This window comes from Manis javanica, chromosome 4 (assembly GCF_040802235.1).
Source record: "Manis javanica isolate MJ-LG chromosome 4, MJ_LKY, whole genome shotgun sequence".
Lineage (NCBI taxonomy): Eukaryota > Metazoa > Chordata > Mammalia > Pholidota > Manidae > Manis > Manis javanica.
In genome coordinates, this window is record NC_133159.1 from 1,915,240 (window position 1) to 1,931,500 (window position 16,261).

General features: G+C 56.1%; 1 protein-coding gene across 7 annotated transcripts in view; it reads left to right on the forward strand.

Annotated features, from left to right (window-relative positions):
* Positions 1-16,261, forward strand: part of PRDM16 (PR/SET domain 16) — a 301,085-nt gene that overhangs the window by 261,698 nt on the left and 23,126 nt on the right. For all 7 annotated transcript variants that reach the window (XM_037000156.2, XM_037000157.2, XM_037000155.2 and 4 more), the window contains 4 exons: positions 3,713-3,815; positions 9,887-10,100; positions 11,990-12,137; positions 12,314-12,467. In XM_037000156.2, coding sequence (XP_036856051.1) covers positions 3,713-3,815; positions 9,887-10,100; positions 11,990-12,137; positions 12,314-12,467 — 619 coding nt within the window. The remainder of the gene's footprint in view (positions 1-3,712; positions 3,816-9,886; positions 10,101-11,989; positions 12,138-12,313; positions 12,468-16,261) is intronic.

Consider the following 16,261-nt stretch of genomic DNA (forward strand, 5'->3'; position numbering starts at 1 on the left):
CTGAAATACAGGATGGAGAGAGATTGATTTTTTAAAATAAGCCCACTGGAAGAGATTTCACTTATTTTACTCAAATGCTCCTTTTAAGTCTCCCAAACTGGTTAAGAGAGAGGAAAGCTAAGCCAGTTCTCTTGGTCGCGTTTGCGTTTTTGAGAAAACCGTTTGTTCCTGGGAGGGGAGAGCAGTGGCTGCAGCCTGTGTTCAGTGCACTGCCTGGCAGGCTACCCACTCATTTCCACCAGGGTAACTTGGATTGAGTTTTTCACATTTCAATTTTAAAATCCTCAGATGAAGGAGGAAGGAAAATCATGGAACTTAAGCCTTCCTATTCAAAAATAGTGTCTATCTTTGTGAATTGATTTGGTGCATTAAAAAAACAAACAACAAAAAAAAACAAGGAGTTCTAAAGAGAAAGCACCTAAAACGGACAGCCGTTGTAAATTTGAAATCTTTCTTTGTCTTAAGGGTGTTGCTGGGGGTGCAGGGCATGTTCATTTTCATAACAGACTCCGTCTAAGCGAACGCGGGCTGTGCTGAATCCGACTTTTCTCAGGCACTCTCTCTGCCTTTTGTTGACAACGTGGCCATTTATTTGTCCCAGGGCCCTATTTACCTACAAGGAGCTGTCTTTTTGGGTCCGAAGAGGGGAAACAGGCAGGGTTGCGCCGGATGCCGTTCTGATTCCGAGGACCTGTGTTTGGGGTCCTTCGTCTGTATTCTGTTAAGTCACTGTCGTCACAAAGAGAACCTGAAGTGTCGAAACAAGGACTTAACGTGTTTGGCCTCGTTATTTTTTAAAGCCGTTTAGAGCAGACATTTATTGGCACTAGTAAACTCAGCTGTTGTCCCGGCTTTCCCCTCTCAGATCCTGAAACCGGAGAGAAAATCCCAGCTCAGTCCTGCCGGGGCTGCACACCCCAAGGGCTGAAAGGGGGCTGAACAGGGCAGGGGCTGCAGCTGTTCAGGAGGCTGGTGCCCGCCTGCTGCCACTTAAACGCCTGTTACCTCCCTCCCTGGGGCTGAGCTGGGAAACGGCGGCAGAGGCCGGGGTGTCTCCTCCTTGGAAGAACGCGCTTCTCTCTCTCCCCCCTTCCGGAAGCTCAGGGCTCAGCTCTCCAGATGCTAAGGTGGCCCTTGGGTCTGAACGCGATGCACTGACGGCACACGATGACAGGAAGGTTATAAACCCACCCTGGGAATTGTTAAGCGGCTGCTGGGCACGGTTACAGTGAATATGCGTTTCTAACACCCCCGAGGCAGAGGGCGGCCCAGCCGCAGTCCCACTGATCCCCGGTCTTTGTCCCGGGAAGGTGCTGGAACCGCAGACCTTCAACGTGGCCCTGGGCACGACTGCTGGTAAGGCCTGTGTGCCATTGGGAGCAGATCCTAAAAACGCATGCTTTCTGCCGGCGCCGTCCGCCATGCCCCTGGAGTTCGGGAACGTTTGCGCGGACCGCCGCGCCCCCCCGCCCCCTCCCGTAGGGGGAGGCAGGTCGGGACACCCCTGCCATTAGCACTGACAGCGATTGATTCCATTTGCGGCTCCAAGTCCGGGCGGCCACGGCTGCCGCCCGCCGCCCTGTGTCCTGTGCCGCGTCCCCGCCCGGCGCTCAGCGGCGCTGCCGCGGATCCCGGCCGGGGAGGGCGCGTCGGCTGCGCTCGGAACTGCTTCCCCCGCCGAGCGCGCTAGACCCTCCCGCGGAGGCTCGGGGAGCGGCCCCAGGCGGCCGGCGGCCCGCGGAGCCGGGGAGGGGCGGGGGTCCGGCGGCCTCGCGTGCGCCCGGGGGTCCCGACGGGTCCGGCGGCCCTCGGAGTCTTGGGGGGGGGGCGTCCCGGGAGCGCCGAGGGGGCGTGGGGGGCCCGCAGGCCGGGGGGCCTCGTGGGGTGCGAGGGGGTGGCCGGCGGCCTCCCAGGACCCGCGGGAGGGGCAGGCCGTGTGCGCTTGCCGGGTGCCCAAAGCTTGTCGCCGCTTTGTGGGAGCGTCCTGTGCCCTTTGGGTTGGGCTTCAAATACAGCGCCTTGTCTGATTTTTAAAAAAAAGCTATGCAGCCACTGTGTGATTTTTTAGGTAAAAGGATACTGAATTGGGATCTTAAGGATTGATTTGATTACCGAACTTAATACGTCCAGTTTCTATCCTCCATTGTAAATTCTGGTTATTCGGAGACCTCCCTGACAATAATCGCCAACTCGGTCACTAGGGAAAGGGGAGTTCGGTTAGTGAGATGCGCGCCTGGGCACACGGCCTCCAACGCAGCTCTGCAGCCCCAGGGGGCGGGGAATGTGACTCCAGGGCGCACTGGGGACCCAGCGTGGCTCTGGGTGTCCTCAGGTTCCCCAGCGTGTTGTGGGGTTCTTCCTGGCCACGGCCTGTGGATAAGGGGACGGGGCCCCACAAGTGGTCAGGAAGCTCAGCCTCCCAGATGTTTCCCAAGGCGGGAGGCGGGGGAGAGGGCCGGGGAACTGGGCAGACACCTGCCCGGACCATGTCCAGCTGCTGCTGGGAAGCCTGGCCTGGCCCCTAACTGCCAGGTCCTCCCTGGGGACCTCCAGGTGGGAACCGCCTGGTGAAGCCTGAGCTCTGGGGCCTCTGGACCTGGTGGTCTGTCTCAGGTCTCTGGACCCCCCACCCGGTCGGGGTGCAGGCCTTCGGGCTCTGGAAGTCTCTTGGTTGCTGTTCACTGAATAGAGACCCAACCCCACGTGTAGGGTGGTAGGCAGTGGGTTTGCCTGAAAGAAATAACCCCCTGTCTGGCATCTCCGGATTTAAGGTCAGGACCCTCTGGTGTCAGCCCTGCTCACATGAGGAGCGGGCACCCCCGCCCAGAGGACCTGGTCCCTGGAGAGGGCAGGGGTTCCCAGGCAGAGTCTAGCAAAGGAAGGAGGGCCCCAGTTCTCCCCAACGGTCACCTAAGCCTGTGGACCCTGATCACTGGGCACCACCCCAGAGGGCCCCTGCTGTGTCACCCTTCTGAGTTGCTAGTTTTCTTAATCTTGGCCAGCACCTCCAACGTAGAGGGTCCTTTTTAAGAGGACACACTGGTGAACTACGGAGTATTTAAGGCTGTGTGGGGCATCAGCTGGACATTCTGAATTCACCCCCTCAGACCTCAGAGCCGCCCCAGGCTGCACAACTACCCTGAGCCTCCCCGTCTTCAGGGGTGTCCCCCGATGGCCGCTGCAGCCCCCTCCTCCCCTCATGGATGAGACTCGCAGCCTTGTGTCCTGGCCCGTGGGAACTTTGTCTGAGTCCAAGGCCACCTTCATAAACATCCAGATTCACTCTCAGCTCCATCTAGACCCCAATCCCCCACCCCCCAGAGCAGCAAAGGGTGTCTTACATACACATTGACAAAAGGAACCCCAGAATCAATGTAGGCCCCACTCCTGATGAAAAGGGCCCTCCTTCCTGATATTTAACACCAGGACATGCCTTGCATGGGAAATTTGGGGCTAATGCTTTGTGTCCCCTTTATCATATCCCAAAACTGGATAAGACAAATTAAAGAGGGACACTGGTCCTTTTGAGCATATTCTGCAAAGTTTCAGAGGGGAACCTCTTAGCAGCAATTAGAAGATAGGTCATGTGGCCAGCAGGCCAGGCTCCCCGACAAGCAGCATCAGCAGCCTGCGGGCTGGGTGCACACAGAGGGCTCTCAAAGCAGCCAGGACCCCCCACGCTCACCCCTTCTCTCTGGTTTCTCCATCCTAGATTTATTATAAAGTCATCAAGGACATTGAGCCGGGAGAAGAGCTTCTGGTGCATGTGAAGGAAGGCGCCTACTCCCTGGGGACAGTGCCCCCCAGTCTGGATGGTAAGCCCCCACCTGGCAGGAGCAGAGGCCCCCCGCCACTTCATGCTGTGTGACAGGGGCCGAGCATCCCTGATCTGCTGTCACGGCCCGCTGCTCGGACCCCCGGCCGGCAGGACCAGTGCCCTGTTCATGGCTTCTCAACTCAGCCCTCCCTGCTCCTTCCTCTAGTTACATAAGCTGCACGCTGAACTCAAGATAGACTTCAGACAGAATGGGTGAACAAGCGTCCTGTTGAGTTATGTCTTTGCAGATGGTAGAGTCCTGGGAGACTTTATTTAACTGTATTATTATTAATTAATACTACTATATCAGCACAGCGCCGTTTGCTCTCCCCAGTACTTAAACAAGCAAACCAGTTTTGTAGCTTGGAAACATTCACCTTCCAGAGCTCTGTGCCGTGGAGAAGTTTCAGTCTCATTTAAAAGAGGGCAGTGACAGCATATATGTCTTCGGAAGTAACGTCCATCTGTGTTTACAAGCAAAGCTTCCAAGAGAGATGTTGAGGGAAGATGGATTTGGAGAGGGAAATGCAGGGCCCCGGGGGGTCTCTCAGCAGGATGGACAGCACCGAAGCTCCCCCATTAGGATGGCGAAGCACGCTCGGACGTCCCTGCCCCCCGACTCATCAGCCGGTACTTGTCCGGTAGGCACACTTCCGTTCCTCACGCATCCACACCAAGCTCATCTCAGAGGATGTTTGAGAAAGTTCCAACCTCAGATAGGCTAGGCTGTCTGAAGTACACATCTACTTCCCTTCATCCACGTGGGGAAGCAATGTGCCCGTTCACCTTGGGATTCGGGAACCGTTTTTAAGTCACAGGAAAAGTTGGTCCGTTAACTCCCAGAGCGCTGCTGGTGAGCAGCGGCGTCTCCCTTCTGAGACCCGCGGGTGAACAGAGAAGTAGCCTCCCTGTCGAGCCGTCTCTGGAGCTGATGGCTCTCTTCGTGCTAGAGAAGGGGGTGGCGGGGAGGCTGGTTTTCCCTTCCTGTCTTTCTTTTCTCCCCTCCAGACACACCAAGGCTTCATGATTAATGCCACTAATTGCACATTTCTCTAAGGAACCGTTCTACTGTTACGACACAGGCGTGGCATTGGCTGGGCCGGAAAGCAGACCGGGATCTTGCCTTAATTTACCCTTTCTATCCCTGAGCATGGCCCAGCAATTAGGGTCCTCCTGGGTTGTTCCAAAAGAAATCACCACAGAAGGACAATTTTATGAGCTGGATCCTAGCCTTACTCTCCTCTAAAGTTTGGTTTTAATTAGGCTGTGGAGAAAAGCAAAATCAATGGCTGAAAGCTGGGTAGCAGGGGGATGGTCTCATTTTCCTTAAAATAATTGTTGTAAAGACCTATGAATCTCAGACAACAGAAGGGAGCTCTGAAAGGTAAACCCATTGAGCTCAAGGAGAGTACTTGACTGTGGGATTTCATTTGTATAATGAAATTTCTTTCTTTCAGAAGTTCTTAAAAACCTTGATTTGTACTTGCCCCTCTAAATCCTGATCTTAAATAACCTGGGTCCACATTTTCCTCATCATTCATCAAACATTTGTGGGCTAAGTTCTTTGCACACATCAAATATTTGACTTCTCATACTCTTTGCTGTCAAGATCACGCCTTTGCCTCCCAACAGCCACCTCCCTCCCCAGTTAAACTCTGAATCGCACAGAAAGAAAAATGCAAAAATGTTCCTCACTAAGATAATTATCATAAAAAATCTTTTATCCCAGCCCCAGCTAAATGCAGCGGCCCCTTATCACGGCAGGAATTTGGAGTGGGCTCTCGAGCGCTTTTGAGCCTCCTGTCTGCTAGATTAGCATGTAGATGCTACATAATTGTGTCCCCCTCGGCTCTGTGAAGCCATTAGGTGCCGATTTATTTTTCTGTTACGTTCCTGCTCCGCCATGAAAAGTTGCTGAAGGAACTTCAGATAGACAAGCGGGGCGCAGATTTCACAAACAAGACATCCGGCTGCCACGGTGCTGGTTTAGTTTAGTTTTGGGTAGAAGATAGTTTCTCCCCCAGCCATGGCCCCTGCGTACCCTCACCCAATTTAGATGAAGAGAGTTCAGCTTTGAATCACAATTTTTGTGCGTTCTTGTTGGGGGTGCAGCGGGTTTTGGCGCAGACACGTTCAGGCATCGCAGAAGAAGCAGAGGCTCCGGCTCACCGACTCACGGGGCAAACAGCCCCAGTCCTGCTGGTCCAGGACTGGAAACGCTTTCAAAACTGCAGCTTTGCAAAGAAATGCAGTTCCCATTCTGCTAGGAGTGATTCAGAGCAGAGGAAAGCCACTTTCAGATTCATCAGTTCCAGCGACTTGTTATTTTGTTTTTACTCTTTCAATGGAGAGGGGGAAAGATTTCTCTTTCAGGAGAACTTCTTGCTCTTGAGAGAAAAATAAAGAAAATTGTTTCCATTCAAATACGCTTTTCTTTTGTGAAAGGCTCAAAATTATTAACTTTTCCCCCTCTCCAAAAAGGTCAAGAGGATGCATTGTATTATGTATAAAGCATATGAGATAGACAGATGAAAATAAAACAAAACTTAATAAAACAAAACATAATCAATACAATGTAACATAATATAACCAGAATATAACATACTCTTTTAATATTTCTTTAAAATGGAATGCTGATGTTGGGAAATGGAAACCGTGTGGGCTGGGCACATCTTTCCTGCCCCCATCCAGCTCGCCCCAGGTGTGTCTGCAAGGCCAGCCTTACCTGTGTGCAAGTCAGCCGGGACGCCTGTCCACACCGCTGCACGGAGGGGCGGCTCGTAAACGTGTCCCGTCCACAGCTCTGTCCTTCGACCAGGGCAAACCTGGGACTGTCATAGGATGGGGCGCAAAGGTGGAGGGCATTCATCTCCACATCTGGTTCCACCCCTCCAGGGCACCCCAAAATGCTCTCAGGGGGAGAATCAGGCTGAATTTTCATTTTAAATCCAAATTCTAGATCAAAACTGAAAAAATAAGTTGGTCAGTGTTATGGATGGGTGGGGCTGGTATTTCTTCTTATCTTTGTTTTCAAATTTTAGCTTCTGTGATTGTTCCTAGTCAGGTCCAGAAAGAGTAACATACATGCTGGCATTTCTCACTCAATCGATCGTGCTGCTGGTGGGAGGGCTCCATCGCAGCCTCATTCCTGCCCAGGAAGTCAGAATAAACCCACAAGAGCAGTTTTGTGGGGTCTGTGCATCCGGCTCCGTTCTAAAATGGTGTTCTTGGTACTCAGATGTAAAGGAAACCCACATTTCTAAAAACAAGGAAGGCCTGCAGAAGAGTGACAGTATTTCCCAAACTCGCATGCCCCAGCGCATGGGGGCTACCCCAATGGGAAGCCGGAATTCTGCCGCCCTGCTTCCTGGGCACCAAGCAGACACAGGCTCTGTGACACAGCCCTACCACGTCTTCTCTGGGTACCCTGGGCCAGTTTTTCAGTCTCTCCTGGTCTCAGTTTACCCCTTATAAAGCAGGCATTTAAGTAGTCCCCCCCTGGGATCATGTGGAGCGATGCAAGCCTTAGATGCATGGATATCGTAAAGCTCTTAGGTCGGTGCCTGCCCCGTGGAGGCTCCCCGGCCCTCGGATGTCAGCTCCGTTTTTCACAGTATGTTCACAGTAGACATCTTTCTCGGAAAGGGTTTGCATGCTCGAGCTCCATTTCAAGGACAGCACCATGGTGGCTGGCGGAGTGATTGTTCTGTGATGTGCATCGCCCTGGCCCACCTCCCCCAGCCCCACCCCACGAATCCTGTTTGGGGTTCCACCCCAGCTCCAGAGGACCAGCCTGGCCCAGTGGGTTTTGTTTCAGAATCCTCTCTGACTTCGCTGTCCAGGCAGCCATAGGCCATGGGGCCCACTCCTGTGCCCTCTGCCAGGGGCTCCAGCCATGGCAGGAACGCCAGCACCCAGCAGGCGTCTGTGTTCGCAGCATTTGCTGTAGCTCTGTGGCACAGTGCCCTGCTGCGTCCCTGGCTGCTGGGGTCTGTGTGGACAGACTGACCTCCTCACCTCCTTCCAGTCATTCTGTAGCTCCGCAAGTGTCAGGGGCAAGCTCTGGGGGCGGCCCTCCCAGAGGACGTTCGGGGCAGAGCCTTCCCAGCCCCAGAGGCCCAGGCAGAGGCCCTGTACCCACTCTCTCAGGGCTGGGGATTGTAACTTGACTCCCAGACTCGGAGCAGGGCTGCTTGTTCCCATTCTTGTTTTCCTCTGAACAAGCGCTTTCCTGACAGCAGGCTCATGTCAGTAGCAGGCCAGGATGTCTGACCAGCACTGCGGCCTGCCTGGCCTGTCCCAAACACACACGTCCCCAGGGCTCCCCTTGGCCCGGCAGACCATCCCCTGTCACCCAGATATCTGCCTCCACGAAACAGTGTGAACAAAAGTCACATTAGTGTGTCCAGAGCGCCATCCACTGCCCAGGGGCATCTAACCCAGCTCCCTCAGAGTCTCCCCCTGGGCTCTGGGGAATGGGCTCGGGGTGCCCACCAGTGGGGACACCAAGTGTGGCCAGACCCCGGGAACAGTGCTCCGCCCTGAGGCTCAGAGAAGCTTCCGGTCATGAAGAGCAGGTCCTCCTTCTCCCCAGCCCTCCCCCAAACCCACCCTGAAAAGCTGCTCTCCCTGTCCTGACCACTCTGGGGTGTTGACGGGGGTCTTGCCAACGGGAGGCGGGGGCAGGAGGCAGCCCCCTTCTACAGGACCCCCTCCCCTGCCTCCTTAGCCTCCGCACCCCTTAGGGTCAGGCCCTGTAAGTCGGCATTCAGACCAAGGCTCTTAAACTCTGCTCGATGCCGAGACCAGGGGAAATACACTCTTACACACGTTCACACATGCACACAGGGGCACAGATACACACGCACACACACATTCAAGTACATTCACTCTTGCACACAAATGCCTGTCCACAAACACTGATACATGCACACAAATCACAAAACATACACATATATGCACATATATTTGCACAACTGAACACATCTAGACACACAAGTGCATATTCACACACAAATGTATGTGTATTCACAAATGTGTGTGCATTCGACACACAAACATGCACGCTCATCACATAAAACAGTCAACTGTGCACATAAACATGTGCTTAAAATGCATATACACGTGCATACATGCATGCAGCTCATAAATACACATGTGCATAGAAGCACACAGGCAAAGAAAGTGCACACGAGGCCAAACACCCAGACACACTTGCACACAAATTTTGGTACGCAATCACATAATCACATGTGTACACTCTCGTGCAACAACACAAATATGAGTGTAGATGCACAAAAAGCCTACACATTCACACAGAAAACAGAAACGCACAGGCATGAACACAGACATGCTCAAATATTCACACTTATGCACACGTGCACACAGCTGCACACCCATGCATAAGAAGCACACGTGTGCTTACACATTTCCTCACAAGCATACACACAGCTTTTAATTAATTTGTGCAGAGCTTGAGTGCAGGCGTTCTCTCCAGACCTGGTGGGGGCACAGGGCCCTCCTCAGGTGGGAGGGGAAACACCCACTGTGGGGAAAAGCTGCTGTCAAGCAACCCTGGGTTGGGGGTGGCGGAGGATGGGCCCAGAGGTGGCCCCCCCCAGGAAATCTGCAGCCCCGAGCTGATTGTTGGGCTTGGCGCAGTAGCCAGGATACTGCCTCGTAAACTTAATAATAGCTATCCCCCCCTTTTAATTTGTTTGACCTTGACGACAGTAATTTATGATACCCATTAGAGCTCTGTCGTCTTTTTTCTCCTAATTCATAAACAAAGCACTTGGCCTGGCTTCCTTCTCTGCTTCCGAGCACAGGGCCTGCTCCAGCCCACGGTGGCCTCCTGAGACATGGGGAGGGGCCCAGTGTTTCTCATGATGCAGACACACGGTCCCTGTGGTCTCCAGGTCCCCAGGGCAGCCACTTCTCGGTCCAGGATGAGGGCAGGAAGGAAGCAAGGGCCGGAACAGCCTGCACGGGAGGCAGGCCCCACGGGCTCCCTGTGCCCCTTGGGCCTCGCTGGCTGGCCGGCCCACCTCCTGCCTCTCTCTCTTGCAGAGGAGCCCACGTTCCGCTGTGATGTGTGTGACGAGCTCTTCCAGTCCAAGCTGGACCTACGACGCCACAAGAAGTACACGTGCAGCTCGGTGGGGGCCGTGCTCTATGAAGGCCTGGGTGCAGAGCTCAAGGCAGAGGGCCTGGGCCGCGGGAGCAGTGACGGGCAGGCTCATGAGTGCAAGGACTGCGAGCGGATGTTCCCCAACAAGTACAGGTGCGTCCCACCCCAGTGGGTGCTCCGCACCAGTACAGGTGCCCCCCAGCAGATGCCTCCCAGCAGTACGGGTGTGCCCCCCCCACAGATGCTCCCCAACAGTACAGGTGCCACTCCGCCCCCCAGTGGATGCTCCCCAACACCCCCACAGCCAGTCAGGGACAGCAGGGTCATTTGGCCCTGGGAGCACAGAAGGAGCCCTGAGAAGGGCAGAGGTCAGCCCTTGTCCCTCAGCCTTGTCCACAATGAGACAAGGGTTCCCTCCAGTGTGGCACATCTTGGGGGTAGATACCCCACCTGCTCATCCAGCACTGGGGACAGAGCAGGCCATGAGCTGGTGGCTGGAGGCCACAGGTGCTCCCGGCTCTGACCGTGCCGGCTGGACCCTGGTCAAGCCCCCAGCCCTGGAAGATCCCTAACTTGCCCAGCTAAGGCACCACTGGCCCTGCCACTCTGCACATTCAGGGCTGAATTGTGCAGAGAGTCCAGCAGGAAGTCATGAAGCACAGGCCAGACCCCAAGGCATGCAGGGGCCAAGCCACAGGGCTGCTTTGGTAGGAAGGTCCAAGCCCAGGACGGGGGCATGGCTGCACCCCACTGCCCAGGGAGCCATAGCACAGCCTGCCCCTCTTGACATGTGCACGGGTCTCTCTCAGAAGAGGACAGGGATGGGACGGGGCTTCCCGGGGGTCCCCTTAGCCCCACAGCCCAGGCTCCAACCTCTGCTCCTCTTGGGCAGCGCCTCCTGTCCCGGGAGACTTCACAGACGTGGGCACAGAGCACCAGGCTGAGGTCCCCCTCCCCTGCCCCAAGGCAGGCGGGAGTCAGGACCTAGGTGCTGCAGGCCCCTGGGAACCCCTCAGCTGTGGAGGGAGAGCCAGGACATGCAGTCCCGGTGCTCAGGAAGCCAGGAAGACTTGTCCAACGTGGGCCCCGTCTCCTGCCTTCAGGAATTTCCCCCGGTACAGCCTTGCAAAGGAGTACGGCCCCATCGGGCCCCTAACTGGCTGTGGGATGGCAGGGAATTGAACACTGACCCCACTGTGGCCTCCCGGAGATGGGAAACCCTCCACCCTGAACAGATGACGGAGAAAACAAGCCACTGGGTGAATCCCAACTGAGGCCCTTGGTGCTAAGCGCTGCTCAAGAGGGTCTGTGTTTTCTTTACATAAACACATAAATCACAATTAAAAACAGGGAAAAAGATACAATCTGCTGGTGCTCAAGAACCAAGCGTTTCTGATCTAAATGGACGGCTGGGCCCCGTAATTAACGGGCCGTGATATATTGCTGCTTTGCTCATGAAGATTAACGGTATACCTGGGACAGGAGGCACAGGATGTCCCCTGAGAGCAGGGGATCAGGAGCTGCCACAGCCGCCCCTGCCCAGCAGCTGGGCTTCCTCCACCTTCCGCAGCTCATGTGAGACCCACTTGCTCAGCCCCAGCCTACCTATCGGCGTGGGTGTGACAGGCAGGCTGCAGCCTGACTTGGCCAGTGAGCACTTCTGAGACCACTCAGGGTGCTTGTGCGCCTCACTGCCGCTCTGGGGTTTGTGGTAATGTTGCAAGCTTCTGGACCCCTTTTTCCTTGGTCCTAAAGTTAGCTTCCTGGTTAGCACTGCCTTCAAGGGCAGCCAAGAAGTGTGAGTGGGGGTCCCACCCTGCCCCTGGATGCCTGGGGATGGTCCTGGATGAGGGTCATCTGATGGGGGAGCAGTCTCCACCCTTCCATGCCATTGCCCTGTGCGGAGAGGAGGGGGCGGACACGTTGCCTGGACACGCTCTGCTCTGTGCACGGTGTGGGGGTGCCACGGGGCTGCTGCGTGAGGGCTCTCCAGTCTGGGCAGAGCTGGGGCCCCCACGGTGACCCCTGTCCGCTGTACGCAGCCTGGAGCAGCACATGGTCGTCCACACAGAGGAGCGGGAGTACAAGTGCGACCAGTGTCCCAAAGCCTTCAACTGGAAGTCCAACCTCATCCGCCACCAGATGTCCCACGACAGTGGCAAGCGCTTCGAATGTGAAAACTGCGTGAAGGTAAAGTGCGTGCCGGCCACACCCCACCTCCCCACCCCTCCCATGCACATGCAGGGGCCTGCGTGGAGTGGGTGGGCAACCCCAAGTTGCCCAGGACCCTGTCCTGGGGAAACGCACACTGGGATGTGGCCCCGCACCCCCAGGGACTGGGGCTGAGTGACAGCATCTGCCCCCAGGTGTTCACGGACCCCAGCAACCTGCAAAGGCACATCCGCTCCCAGCACGTGGGCGCCCGGGCGCACGCCTGTCCCGACTGCGGGAAGACCTTCGCCACCTCCTCGGGGCTGAAGCAGCACAAGCACATTCACAGCACCGTCAAGCCCTTCATATGTGAGTCCCCGCCCCCTGGGAGGGACCCACCGGGAGGGACCCACCCCCTCAGCAGTGACCCTGCCCCCTGGAAATTAGCCCACTTCCCATAGGCGCCCCTACCCAGAGTGACTCCAACCCCAACGGCAGTGACCCTGCCCCCCCAGGAGTGACCCACCCAGCCCCAACCTTCCTCCCCCACAGCCTCCCAATGGGAGTCACCCAGCCCAGCCCCAAACCTTTCATATGTGAGTGACCTGCCCCAAGCTCCCTCCCAGTGATCCCAACCTCCCATGAGAGCCACCCAACCCCTGACCCCCCACGGGAGTCGCCCCAGCCCAGCCTCGCTGCTCACCAGCCCCGTGGGTTCTCTGGGAGATCAGCTGAGGCATGGAATCCCCAGGCCCCCATTCCAGGACTGTTTGTCCCAAATGCACCATGGCAGCTACTAGTGCCATGCTGATCCCAGGCTCCAGTGTCGTCCCGATGCCGCCCCTCCATCGCTGTGCCCTGCTGCCCCTCTAGTTCTGTGACTTCCCTGTCACTTTGGCCTCACCCCTCCGTGGCCAGAGGTCAGCAGTGGGTGGCGGGGAAAGACTGGTTCAACAATCCCAGGTCCTGCAGAAGGAGCCGGCAGCCTGCTGGCTCCACTCCCCTGCTGTCCCCAGCAGTCACACCCATGCCCCCTAAGCTCCTGGAGGCCTGATAATCCCAGCTATGCTCAGCGAGGCCCCCTGTTTATTCCTGCAGCAACCTGTGCAGAGCCCTGGCTGTTTGTCTAGCCATAAGTAACCAGGCGCTTGTCCTATGGAGCTTACTGGGCAGTGGAGGCTAAGCCAGATAAGCAATAGCAGCTCAAGTAGCAGGCATACCAGCCTGGGGGTGGTAGTGCAGGGTTAGGAGGCCCTCCAAGTACCAGTGAGTGGCCCAGGTGGGCACTTTTTCTGCAAAGGCAATGGGGGGCCCGGATAGCCCACCAGGCAGGGGGTGCCCTGGCGCAGACCTGGAGGAAGTGTGGAGTGAGCCAAGGGGCACCTGCACAGGAGGCTCGGGAAGGGGTTGCAAGCACAGAGGCCTTGAGGCCACCATGTGTCTGGGGAGTAAGTAAAAGGGAGCAGTAGGAGAGGGGCCAGAGGGTCAGGTCGTGGGGACCTCACAGGCCACTACAGGAGTGTGACCCTGATTCTCAGTGAGTTTGGAAGCCACAGAAGATCCCCCTCTGCCTAGCAGTGTGCTGAATCATCATCATGCAAGACTGCTAAGTCATCATACCAGCAGCAAGATGAATGAGCGTCACCCAAGGTTATGCTGAGTCATCACATCAGCAGGGAGCTAAGTCCTCGTGCCAACATTGTACTGAGTCATTGTTCACACAAGATTGTGCTCAGTCATCATTCACACACAAGATTGTGCTGTTGGCACACCAGGAGTATGGTGAATCCGCATCACGCAAGGTTACGCTGAGTCATCATTACAGAAGCACTGCTGAGTCATCACCACACAAGATTGTGCTGAATCATCATCGCCCAAGGTTGTGCTGAGTCATCCTCACTGGTTAGCTCATGGCATCTTTACAAAGACCTACGGAGCAGGAGCTGCACTATCTTCAGCTGACAGCGGAGGGAATGGAGGCTTTGCAATGTTAGGTGACCCGAGCTTGGAGCCTGATTCCAGCTCACTGGGGGAGCCTCTCAGGCACCACCCCATCAGTGTGAGGAGAAACTCTGGGAGGTGGGGTCCCTGGGGTCAGGGTGTTCTCACCCTGAGCGGTTTGTTCCCAGTCCTGCCCGCTGCCCCCAGCCAAGCTTGCAGTTGCCCTGCAGAGGAGTCTCACCCCAGCCTGTCCGGGCAACTCGCTCCCCCAGCCGGACAAAGGGACAGAGCTCACCCTGGAGGCACCCTGCCAGCGTCCTCTTTCTACTTACCCACCGCCTCCTTCACTGGGTGGGAGTGCGGGCAGGCAGTGAATGAGAGAGCATCAGACATACTTGGAGTCTTTAAGCAACCTTAGAAGTAGGAAAATGGCAAATAGGTTTAAAAGTCACTGCTTCTCTGGACACAAGCATCCGGACGCCTAGCTGGAGCGCACCAGTAACGTCAGTTGGAGGAATGGTAGTGCTCTGGAAGGGTCCGAGCCCCCAGTTTGCACTGCCTGCACGGACACCCTGGCTGGGTATCGGCAGCTCACCTGCCTGTGCCAAGCTCACTTTGGTCCCTGAGCTTTTGAGCTAAACAGAAAATCCCCAGACTTGGCCAGGTTACATGCATGAACACAGTGTCCATAGAGGGGGACACAGATTTTAGAAACTAGATCAGACATGTGAAATGCAGCCCTATACATCCTCCAGCCACGGCCGAGCATCCTTGGGCCGTGGTCGGGCTTGGGAAGGACACAATGCAAGCAAATGCGGAGGGTGCAGACGGTGTGGTGCTTCTGAGGAAGACCAGGTGCGTGGAAAAGCTTGGGCTCATGGCAGCGTGGTCCAGCGTGCAGACTATCTCCACCCAGGTGCACACCCACATCCCATTGGGATCAGCCCCAAACCTGCCAGGAAGCCCCCAGGTCCCATCCTCACTGACCACACAGAAAAGGCAGCATTGCCTCCCCATGATGTCTCTTGCACCAGGGAGCTCAAGCGTGTGCTGGGGTGTGTGCACAAGAGAGGGGACTGGTATCTGGGCACACAGGCAGACAGTTCCTTATGGCACTTTTCAGAAAAGGACCTTCTCTAGAGGGGGTGTGTCAGTGTGTGGGGGTGTGCATGGGTTTGTGTACAGACCTTACAAGGAAAAGATGAGAACTGGTCAGGGCCCCTCCGCATCCTGGCGGGCCCTGGGGCACACCCTCCACTGGGCACCAGCCCCGTGACCTGTCCGATCCTGTGGGCTTCCCAGGCCTTTCTTGTCCTCTGCAGGCAGCCACCTCCCTTTGCCAGCTCTGAGTCAGCTGTTGGCCATTCCAGGTCCAGGACCTGCCTCTCCGGGGACCTCGGTCTCCCAGAGGCCTCTCTGTAGCCCCAGCATTTCTGCAGGACTCCTCCATCCTGCACGCAGGTGCATGGGAGCTGAGAGTCCCAGGCTCCCCGTGCCCAGGCCCAGCTGCAGACCAGCCTGGATGGCAGTGACGATTAATGAGGCACTGAGAGAGCCCCTTCAAGGATCAGGGGTGCAGCGAGGTGTCGCTCTTTAGCAGCAAGGCCTGAGCTGAGAAACGGCCTCGCCCCCCCCCCCCCACACGCACACCCTAGGCCGGGCAGGAGGCCTGTGGTATTTATAGATGTGTCCAGGCCAGTGGAGCAGCGTGTCTGCATTGGCTGCCCAGAAAGGACAGATTTGATTAAATTAGGCAATGCTCTGCCCTGCTCGGCCTTGGAAACGTCCCGCCATGCCAGATGACCAGGAAGGCAGAACCATTAATATAAATAGATATTGTGATTAAAGAACACGATAATCTCGGGCCCAGAGCTCCAGCTAGAATAGCATGACATCAGGTAGTCGCCGATTTGTGGCGAACAAGAAACACGCTGAAATCATTGTTTCCACTGGGCTGCATTTAGGAAGCAAATTGTCCTGCAGAGAGGGACACACGCAGGGGGTGTGTGCTCCTCCCTTTCTGGTTAGAAAAACAAGAGGAGAAGGAAATGCTGGCAGTTCACTGACTCTCAGCTCACAGGCCACTGGGAAAATGGCCGAGACCCGGGCCACGGGCCGCAGGTCCTGGTTCTCAGCTCCGGCCGGCACTGCCCTCTTCTGTCAAGACAGGCTGGTGTCCTGTGCCTCTCTACCTCCCAATCTGGGGGGTCTTTTCTTAAATG